Here is an 11,660-nt window from a genome sequence, read left to right as displayed (position 1 = left end):
GTTCACTCTCTTGATCAGGTGGCTGACTGGGAGCTGGAGCTGGGTTCGCTCAGCTGGATTCACACAGCTCAACATCACCAGAGCACAGAGAGTACCTACTGCATATTGCTGGCCCGGTAAAAGATCAAAATTAGAGGTACGGCATATCTGATCTGATCTGATCTGATCTGATTAGAAGCAATAAGTATTCTACTTATTGCTTTCACACCATCAAAAAGTGGAAAAATCCTAAGAGGAACCTTCCCATGTCTTAGTCCGCCTGTCCCTGCTCTGTATTTTTCCCACTTTGCCTTAAGTCCTTGCCCCGTGACCCAGTCCCTACCCAACCTCTGCTCTTCCACTTAGGGGAGGAGTTGTGGATTTTATTTTACTGTGGATTGGTCGACAAGAGAGGGTAAATCAGAGAGGCTCCACCCATCTCACAGGAGGCTGGGGGTGGGCGCTCCCCATTCCCCTCCCTCTAGGACCTGCAAGGAGGTGGGCTGGCAGCGGAGGGCCCGTCCCCTGTCCCTTTAAGGAGGAGGGACGAGCACAACCGGCGTGGCCCCGACCCCGTCCGCGCCCTCATCCCAGAGCAGCTGCAGCCACAGCTCCGGCCGCCCCTCGCTTGGCAGAGTCCGCTGGGCCCCAGGAAGCAAGTCGCCACCATGGTGAAGATCGTGACCGTTAAGACCAAGGCGTACCAAGACCAGAAGCCGGGCACGAGCGGGCTGCGGAAGCGGGTGAAGGTGTTTCAGAGCAGCTCCAACTATGCCGAGAATTTCATCCAGAGTATCATCTCCACCGTGGAGCCGGCGCAGCGGCAGGAGGCCACCCTGGTGGTGGGCGGGGACGGCAGGTTCTACATGAAGGAGGCCATCCAGCTCATCGTCCGCATCGCCGCCGCCAACGGGGTAAGGGACGTGCCCGCTCCTCGGTCGCCCCAGTTGCCCGTCCGCCTCCTGCCGCGCGCGCTCCCACGGGGCCACTTCCGCGCGCGCGGCCGCCGAGTCTCCACCCCCAGCTCCTCGGCGCTCTCTCTTCCTAGCCTGCGGCCGGGCGTGGGTCGCCCCGGGCGGGAGAGTGGCCAAGGGGAGCAGCAGAACTGCTCTTCTGACCGCTCCTCCCATCCCTCGCCCACCCCTACCCCGCCCTGGCTGGGCGGGGAGGCGCGAGGCTGGGGGCAGGGCTTGACCTTGGGAGGCCCGGCCCTCTGCCTCCTGCCCCACCCTTCTCTTTCCTCCTCTCCGCTCTTCCCCTACCCCTGCTGTCGTCCGGGCCTCTGACATTTACATTAACCTTTTTTGCCTGTGAAGATACAGTTACCGAGCCGAGCGCAGTCACCTTAACCCTGAAAGGTTAGAGGCCGCCGCCTTGCTCAGAACCCTCCTTGCATCCCGCTGGGTTGCCTGCTATTCCCGTCTGGGACTGGCGCTGCCCGCTGGCTGCGAGCCCCAGGCTTTGGGCACCCTCCCCTCTGGTGGTACGGCGCTCCAGGGCTCGTTCCCCATCCCCTAGTTTTCTGGGACAGAGCTTCTGCCCTCTGCCCTAGCGCCGCCTGGTTGCTGGGGCTCAGGCTTTTGAAAAGGCTAGTCTTTGCCCGGTGTTGCTTCTGGATCTGTTCCACCGAGGTTGCTGGAGCTGAATTTTCCTTAGAACAGAACCTACCTACTCAAGCTCGCTCATATGTAAGCAGTCGTGGCAGGCCAGGAAGTTAACGCAACACCTTGGTTCCTCCCTCAAGCCAAGGAACGTTAACCGACTAAGAACGGGCAGGTCCACTAACGTGAGATTTTGAACTAGATTCGAAATTATGAATTATGAAGTGTATGGAAAATAAGTATATTCCAGCATTTAACTTAAAGCCATAGTTTATTGTCAATACATTTATTATCATTAAACATCTATTATGTGCTTACTTCTCTTATCAGTACTTGTGCTGTAAGTACTTGGGATATATATATTCCTGACCTCAGGAAATAGTCTAGAAGTGGAAGTGGACAGGAATAAGCAGACAAACTAGGCTTCCCTGGTGGCTCAGAGGTAAAGAATCTGCTGGCAATGCAGGAGTCCAGGGTTTGATCCCTGAGTTGGGAAGATCCCCTGGAGAAGGACGTGGGAACCCCACTCCAGTATTCTTGCCTGGGAAATCCCATGGACAGAGCAGCCTGGCGGGCTACAGTCCATGGGGTCATAGGAATTGGACACAACCGAGAGACTAAACCACCACCACAGTGTGTTTGGTGTTGTGAGGGAGTTATGTGCCAGGTACTGAAGGCGCAAGAGCATGGCAGGCTGTACTTGAGAGTGGAAGGTACAGTGAGAAAGTCTTCACAGAGGCGTGGTAGTAGATTTGAGGCTTAAAGGATGAGTTGAAGTTTCTAAGGTGCATTTGTCAGGGGAGCAATTCTAGGCAGAATAAATACCATAGGAGTTGGGACAGTTCCCTTGGGCAAATTATTCAGTTTCTGATCCTTTGCCCCTCCTTGTTTGTGAAAACTGGAAATGACAATACATTTCCAGAGAGGCTCTTGTGACGATTAAATGAAGCAACATATTTAAAGTACCTGGTAGCCCTCTCTCACCTGGAAACTGAATGACACCTGTAGGGAAACCTCAAGATGAGTTTGAGGGCAGGACTTCCTGTGATGAATGTTCTGCTAATATGGGGACATTGAGTTAATCATACCCAACCTGGTGCAGATATTAACCTCCACCCACCCACCCCGCCCCTGCCGTAGGTCTCAGTTTTGTCTCCTACCTTCCTCTACACTTAATGACCCCAACCAAACTAGAGGGATGCCTTCTTAGATCCCAATAGGGTACAAGTGACAGCAGTTTAGCTCAAGCGAGAAAAGAGAGAATTTGGGGTGCCTTCCAAATGCTCATTTCCTGCCTAAAACTTCAGCCAGATAGACAGTGTCCTCAACCATTCCCAGTGGGAATCTAGCATTTGGAAGACAGTTCTGGAGTATCCGTGTTTCCTACTATAATATCTCTTGCATCCCAGGAACAGAGGGGACAGTTCCTTGTCTCTTTTCCTGACTGTGTGGCATGGGCCAGGGACATCTGAAAAGTTTGCTGCAGTGAAAAAATAAAGCAATACATGCAGAAGTATCTTGTAAAGTATAAAACATGAGGTGTGTTTTAGTGTGTTTGTTTCCTGTAGAGTGTGAAACAACAGAGTCGGAGGATGGGGTTGTCTCCAACCTACGTCCTCAACACACTTTACTCTCTCACGTCTGGTTCCGCCTGGAACATCCTTCTCTCCTCTTCAACCTTAGATCTGGGTTTAGTTGACACTTCCCTGCTCCTAATCCCTGAATCAGGTGCACCTCTTTTCTGCTCTCATAGCCTGTTTTGCCCACCCCTATAATAGCACTGACTGCGTCTTATAGCGGTTGTTGATTTATTCATCTGTAACCCACTTGGCTTCCAACACAAACCTTTTTGACTGTAAGCCCCAAGAGATGAAGACGGGGCTTGTCTTGGTTTCTGCTTTATCCCAGGAGACCCTTCAGATTAACCACAAGTTCATCTTGAGCTCCTCACCAGTGTTTGTGATCCTCACACTGGTTGGTTTGACCCCTAAATGTCTCCTTACCATGCTGATTAAGCCCCTTGGACTCACACAATGTAGTGACTATTTCAACTTACTTTTTAGCAACTCAGATGTTTGTAGGCATATTAGAGTTCAGAATAAGAGACTAATATTTATTCAGAGTTAAAATCCTTACCTGCAAATCATACCTGGGAGTACTTCATGGGTAGAATCAATCACACTCAACATCAGGCAAAAACAAATTTATGTATCAGTTACCAAAATAAGGTGTGTAGTAGAATCTATAGGAAAAATGGATCTCATCTTCCCTGCATGCCATTTTCTCAGATTATCTAAGTTTGGAAAAAGCCAAATTTAATTCTAGGGAAATTCTTGTAACGTATGGATAAGTCTATCAGCCCTGGGGTGGTGGAAATTAGTATTTCCCAAAATTCTTCTCAGGTCTTCTTGCAAACTCACACGACTCATTTGTGTTTTAAAAGCTCTGAAAATTCTACTTAACATTGCCCAATCCAGTTTTCCCAAACTTTTAACCAGGATATTATAACCATCCGTGAAACTACTTGCTTTGCGATATATTTATTTATGGAAAAGATCAACTGGATGAAATATCAGAAGACCAGAGACCAGGTTCCAACTCTACCATTTCTAACAGGTTGGCCAAGTCAACCAAATCTTTCTGTACCACCACCTACCTATTGCATTTCTTCTTTTCAGAAACACTTTGGGTCAGTCATAAAGAGAAAAGAAGAAAGAAATTGTTCCCAATATGAAAACATAATGTTCAAAGTGTTTCAGACTCATGGCTAAATCTTCATTGGCCGGATTTGATTGGCAGTCCTCACTGTGTTTACTCAGGGCTTCTTTCACCTTTTCTACCTTGTGTCTCAGGGATTCATGTGAGTGGTGATTGGGAGAAGCACTGGGAAGGGGGATTTCCAACAGTTGAAGTTATAAAACCAACAAATCCCCAAGGCAAAGGCACCCCCTTTCCACCCTTTCCAAACAAGCCCCTAGGGTTAGACTTCAGTGGTCTATTCCCTTTGAGGACACCAGGTAAGAAAAGTCTTCTCAAAGTTCTCCCAACTAAAAATAAAAATAAGCCCTCCATTACTTGGCACACTCAGTAGCCATTTTTAAAAGGTGATTTCCAACTTTGAGCACAGCTCCAAAGGCCACAGAATGACTAGGTATGTCTGCATCAGGTTCAGGGAAATTTAAGGGAGAATGAATAGACCATTGAAACTTACCTGCTTAACTTTCTTAGAGGTGTAGCCCACTCAGATCATTCTTCTAAAAGCTCTTCTAAAGTCTGAAGGGGTCCAAAATATGTCACTGTGGCATAAAAGCTATTTTGAACTGAAGGCATTTGCAAATAGACATTTTTCTGAACTCCTTTGTCTGCATAAAAGCAGAGTCTTCTCAACTGTCATAAATCCCCTCCCTGGGAGAGGGTTTCTGGAAACCAGGGAAAATTGACTCAGCACCACACCTAAACAGACATTATCACAAAATTATAATATTGCTTCCCCATTGTTTTAAAGCCCCAGTTATCTTTTTGAAAAGTCATTTGTTTTCCCAACACTGATAACCACAGTGAAAGTGCTCATCTAGATAGAATTTTGAAGCCGAAAATGTTAGCTTTTCTCTTTTGGCCTCTATGCTTTGTCCCTCCCCTGATTTCTCCATCACTGATGGTCACTTTAAGACAGGAAAAGCTAGTTGGATAAGAAGTCAATGTCCTTAATGGGTTATCTGCTGGTAGGCTAGCTCCCACCGTCTGGCAGAGAATCCTAGGAAAGACTTGAGGCCACAGCCTTTTCTGCTTCATCTCCTGTTTCATGGATAGCTGTTTTAGCTTGGGTATACAAATAGTCTTCATCTCAGCTCTGCAGTGCACAAATCACTAGGCTTGGGCAACATGGTGTACAAGCCACAGCCAAAGAAAACTTCCCTTGGCAGAATCATAATCTCCATTTCTGCTTGCAGACTGGCTAGTTTTTGTCTGAGCTTCTCTCTGTATTGTGGCAAGAAGCAGCCAACAAACATTCCTCTTCTGAACTCTCCTAACCATCTGCCTAGAGCTACACCTTTGGTTGGCCCATGGTCTGTCTTCCAAGATAGCAGTGGTAAAACTTTTGCCATGGCCATAAAAATTATGCTAATGCTGCATATTTAGATTCTGTTTTGGTACAGAACACCAAATTTTATGTTAGTTAAAACGTAGGTTTTGGCTGCTATAGTAGAGTTCTAAAATAAGTTACTTAAATAAAATAAAAGTTTGTAGTAATAGAACCCTTTGTAACAGACTGGGTGTGGGGAGTCCGGGCTGGTATGGTGGCCCCATTGTGTCAGAAGGTGCATCTTTCTTCTCTCTTGTTGATCGGCCTCCCCTAGTGAGTTGCCCTTATCTGCATGGTCCAACATGGTTGCCCACCACCCTATGGTCATTTTAACTAACAGGAAGGGGAGAAAAGGGAAGGAAGGCACACCTTTCTCAGATACTGCATGTAATCAATTTCATTCTTGTTCCATTGGCTGAAACTTAGGCCAAGGCCTCCTCTAGCTGCAAGGGATGCTGGGAAATACAGGCATACCTCATTCTGTTGCACTTTGCTTTATTGTGCTTCTCAGATACTAAATTTTTTGCAAATTGAAGATTTGTGGCAATCCTGTGATGACTTTTTCCTATAACATTTGCTCATTTCATGTCTCTGTATCAAATTTTGGTAATTCTTACAATATTTCAGAATTTTTTTAATCATTATTGTATTTGTTACATGATCAATGATTTTTGAAGTTACTTTGCAAAAAGATGATAACTTGCTGAAGGCTCAGATGATGATTAGCATTTTTTTAACCAATAAAGCACTTTGAAATTAAAGTATATACGTTTTTTTAGACATAATGCTAATGAACACTGAATAGACCACGGAATAATATAAACATCATTTTTATACACTGAGAAACCAAAAAATTTATGTGACTTGCTTTACTGCAGTACTCACTTTTTTGCAGTGGTTTGGAACTGAACCTGCACTCTCTCTGACGTATGCCTATACCAATGCTATGCTGAGTGCTATGTGTTAGGCTAAATACTGGAGTGTCAGTCTAAATGAAAGGGAGAATTGATATCACGGAACACCCCACAGCCCTCATTATCCTAAACATGCTTTCCAAATTTAGTGAAAACCACTCAGTCATTTTCAAGTGATAGAGTTACAGAGAGAACACAGAAACTTAATTTTATATTGATAACTAGATTATTTGAAAAGACCTTGACTATCACTTATTCCAACTACAGGCCTAGAAAGGAACCTAGCCACAATCATTATGGAGGACTTTTTAAATAAAACAGCTTTATTGAGATATAATTCACACACCACACAATTTATCCATTTAAAGTATATGACTCAGTGTTTTTTTTAGTACATTTATAGCATTGTGCAGCCATCACCACAATCTAATTTTAACATATTTCCATCACCTTAATAGAAGCCCTGTGCATTAGCAATCAATCCCTCCTGCTCCCCTACCCCTTCATTGTACGCAACCACTCCTGTACCTTGTTCTGGATGTGTGCTCGGTCACTCAGTCATGTTGGACTCTGCAATCCTGTGGACCATAGCCCACCAGGCTCCTCTGTCCCTGGGGTTTCCCAGGCAAGAATTCTGGAATAGGTTCCCAACCCAGGGATTGAACCTGTACCTCTTCCGTCTACTGCGTTGGGAGGTGGATTCTTTACTACTGTGCCACCAGGGAAGCCTGTACTGTACCTGAGTCCTCTATAAATTTGTATAGGTGGATTTTACACAGACTGAATATTCAGTTTTGGTTGCCACACATTTGGCAGGTAAAGCCCTAGGAATGCGAGAAACAAAGGCAAAGGGTCCACATCAAGAATAGGAGTTAGTGTCCTGTGCTTCTGTGCACACTGTCTGAGCGTTATTGATACACAAAGGTCCTCATTCTCAGGGGGCCTCCAGTTGCAGGAAGGAGACTGACACAAAAACAGACAATCACCATTACATTTTATAAGAGCTAATACTTGAAGAGATCACTGTGGATACCGGGCAGGGACGCCTGCCCCAGCTTGGGGTGGGAGTGAGTGTGGGAGGAGATAGTGTGTTCAATGAAGGCTTTCTGCAGGAGATGAGCCTACTTTTCTCAGTAGACTCTTTGTCCAAAGCCAACCAGGCTGTCAAAAAAAAAGAAGTTTCTCCAGGAGAACAGCTTCTTCATTTCCAAGTGTAAGCAGTCAGATTTCTTTTTTTTTTTTTACAGATATATTTGAACTTATATATCCAAATTAGTATTGTTCCCTGCCAAATCACCACTCTGGGAACCGTACACTTATTCCAGTGATGCGTCTAGTGCTGAAAGCATTTTGAAACTCCTCTATGGGAGTTATTTTTCAGCCAGTCGGTTTATGGGTCACCGAGGGAAACCAGTCACATTATTTTATAGTCATGCCTCATTTTTCACCTAAAACGATATAACAAGATTTGATCACCCACTTTATTCATTAGACGTGGCTCCAACCAATTTTCATCTCTTTCCAAAGTTCACGTCTATTCTCAGAGGATGAAATTTGTCATGACTGAAGACTTTCAAAGAAAAGTACCACAGACTGTAAAGACAGTTGCTGAAAAAGAGCTCCAGAAATGTTAGTGCAGTGTCAACATTGAATACATGTGCTGCTTCTCAGGGTGCTTGTCTTGAAGGAGAAAATATTAATTCCGATGAAAATGCTCTCACGTAACTGTTGAAAATGAGTTACATTTTGTACTGTTCAAGCACATTGAAGAGAAGAATTTAGAAGACAGGTCATGATGAGGGAGATTCTGGCATGCTGCTTACCTTCTACAGTTTACCGCAGAGGCCTGGGAATTCAGTTCTCTTCCATCCCGATAAACATCTCAATATGTTTCAGTGCATTTAGAAATTGTGCACAGTAGGAAGGTTTGTGAAAACCCAAGTAGACAAAATGACCCTGAGCCTGGAAAGGAATCCTATCAGCTCAAAGCCACAAGAAACAAAAACCTAGATGTTTAGCCTATACCCACCTCAGCTCCGAGAGATCATCCCAGGATTGCAAGGAGGCCAGAAAATGGAGCTGGGATGCCGTAAGTGGGTGGAGATGGGGAAGGACCTTTTGCTTTAGTAATAAAACTATTATGTTACACTGCTCCCATGAGGACTTTGGAAAATACATTTTGTGGAGCAAAATGAAATCCACTTAAAAATGAAGCAAAAGGGAAATAAATGTAGAAAGCTCAGAGGGAATCAGGAATAAGGTTGGCTCCTGTCACAGAAGCCAGCTGCCTCTCTGTGTTGGGCCATGCTGTTGATGCCAAGCCCTCTGAGGTCAAATCCATGAGAAATACTCTCATCACACAGTTCAGCATAGCCAGTCACCCTGTAAGTAATGACGAGAGTAAATGATGCCTGCCTTTGCCAGTCCAGGTTCAATGCACGATACTGGATGCTTGGGGCTAGTGCACTGGGACGACCCAGAGGGATGGTATGGGGAGGGAGGAGGGAGGAGGGTTCAGGATGGGGAGCACATGTATACCTGTGATGGATTCATTTTGATATTTGGCAAAACTAATACAATTATGTAAAGTTTAAAAATAAAATAAAATAAAATAAAAAAGACACATAGAAAGGGAAAAAAAATCCATATAAGGAGATGAAGTAAAATTGGGGGGGTATTTATCATAGTGCCTGACATAAGCATTTAGGACTTCACTTTCACTTTTCACTTTCGTGCATTGGAGAAGGAAATGGCAACCCACTCCAGTGTTCTTGCCTGGAGAATCCCAGGGACGGGGCAGCCTGGTGGGCTGCTGTCTCCGGGGTCGCACAGAGTTGGACACGACTGAAGTGACTTAGCAGCAGCAGCAAACAAAAGATTCTAATGATTCTAATAATGTTTATGGTTATTCCAAGCTCTGAAGCCAGGGGAGGGCAGAGGGGATGGTCTTCTGCGCCTGCCAGCACCTCCCATTCCATCTCTGTCCATACATTATCCCTTGAATTTGATCTGTGAGGCAGAGGTTCACAGTTGCTGTGTCAGTCACAAGCCCATTGATCTGAGGCCTTCACCTCATTGGAGCCGTGAGCTAGCAGTGGGTACTGGAAGATGGGTATCTCAGGATGGATCTGAGGGATGGTTAGCTGACCCATGCCAATGTCATGCTGTAGACCAGAAGCTGCAAGAGATGTATGCTGGCATTGCTGTGAACCTCCTAGACCACAGGGATTTTCTCATTCAGTAAGCATTGCGGAGCACTCTTTATGTGCCAGGCAGTGTGAGATGGTTGTAGGTACAAAAATGAATAAGACAAAGTCTTTGTTCTCAGGATTCATGCCAGTAGAGGAGAATTTATAAGCAGTTATAAAAATAGGGTCCGAATACTAGTATATTAGCTTCCTGTTGCTGCTGTGACAGATGACTCCAAACTGGGTGGCTTGAAACTACAGAAATGTATTTTCTCACGTTCTGGAGACCACGAGTCTGAAATCAAGGTGTTGGCAGGGTTACACTCTCACTGAATCTCCAAGGGAGAAGTTCAGGGAATCAAAGGAACACAGAGCCACTCAACCCCACCTCGAAGGGGAAGGGAAGACCGAGGATGTCTTCTCTTCCCAGGCAAGGTAATTTCTGAGCAAGTACAGATGATAAAGAGGAATCAGGGAGAACTTAGCTGAAAGTAAAGTGAGGATGGAGGCAGGGTACAATCACTGGTTTAAAATGTATATACCTGATACCTAATACCAATGCTGTCCTATTTAAAGTATGCTAATAGTAATGACCGACAAGATTCCAGACAAGAAGATTCCAGAGCTCCGTTATCCACAGTGCTTCTGTAGACTCCTGACAATGTCAAATGGAAGACAGGCCATTTGGTGGCTCCTTACCAAATAACTTTAGTTCACAGTGATGGGTTGGAATGGAAGATTTTGATTCAGATCTCAGTTGCACAATTTATTGTACAATATCATGTATTCTGGGCTTCCCTGGTGGCTCAGATGGTAAAGAATATGCCTGCAGTGCAGGAGACAGGGTTTTGATCCCTGGGTCGGAGGATCCCCTGGAGAAGAGAATCACTACTCACTCCAGTATTCCTGCCTGGAGAATTCCATGGACAGAGGAGGCTAGCAGTCCATGGGATTGCAAAGAGTTGGACACGACTGAATGATTAACACTTTCATATTTTTCATCATGTATTCTGCTTAACTAAAGCTCAGTTTTTGCACTTGTAAAATGGAATCAATTCTAGTATCTGCTCTGTTGGGGAGTTTTATGATAATTAGTTAAAATAATGAGCATACCAAATTTTGGGGAACTGTAAAGTGCATCACTTCACAGGAAATAGATGGGGAAACAGTGAAAACAGTGTCAGACTTTATTTTTGGGGGGCTCCAATATCACTGCAGATGGTGATTGCAGCCATGAAATTAAAAGACTCCTTGGAAGGAAAGTTATGACCAACCTAGATAGCATATTCAAAAGCAGAGACATTACTTTGCCAACAAAGGTCCATTTAGTCAAGGCTATGGTTTTTCCAGTGGTCATGTATGGATGTGAGAGTTGGACTATGAAGAAAGCTGAGTGCTGAAGAATTGATGCTTTTGAACTGTGGTGTTGGAGAAGACTCTTGAGAATCCCTTGGACTGCAAGGAGGTCCAACCAGTCCATTCTAAAGGAGATCAGTCCTGGGTGTTCATTGGAAGGACTGATGCTAAAGCTGAAACTCCAATACTTTGGCCACCTCATGCGAAGAGTTGACTCATTGGAAAAGACTGATGCTGGGAGGGATTGGGGGCAGGAGGAGAAGGGGACGACAGAGGATGAGATGGCTGGATGGCATCACTGACTCAGTGGACATGAGTCTTAGTGAACTCCAGGAGTTGGTGATGGACAGGGAGGCCTGGCGTGCTGCGATTCATGGGGTCGCAAAGAGTCAGACACGACTGAGCGACTGAACTGAACTGAACTGAAAGTGCAACTCAAATGAGAGTTTCACTGTTGCTTTAGGAGAGTCACACCAAGGTGACTTTTTTTAAACCCTTTTAAAATATATATATATATTTTTTAAATTGAAGGATAATT

General features: G+C 45.0%; 1 protein-coding gene across 1 annotated transcript in view; it reads left to right on the top strand.

Moving 5' to 3' along the window:
• The first annotated feature begins 548 nt into the window (after positions 1-548).
• Positions 549-11,660, top strand: part of PGM1 (phosphoglucomutase 1) — a 65,713-nt gene continuing 54,601 nt past the window's right edge. The window contains 1 exon segment of the mRNA NM_001076903.1: positions 549-893. Coding sequence (NP_001070371.1) covers positions 648-893 — 246 coding nt within the window. The 5' untranslated portion in view covers positions 549-647.

The sequence above is a fragment of the Bos taurus genome, chromosome 3, assembly GCF_002263795.3.
Source record: "Bos taurus isolate L1 Dominette 01449 registration number 42190680 breed Hereford chromosome 3, ARS-UCD2.0, whole genome shotgun sequence".
Classification (NCBI taxonomy): Eukaryota; Metazoa; Chordata; class Mammalia; order Artiodactyla; family Bovidae; genus Bos; species Bos taurus.
The sequence above is the reverse complement of the archived record's forward strand: the minus strand, read 5'-3'. Positions and strand labels throughout refer to the sequence as shown.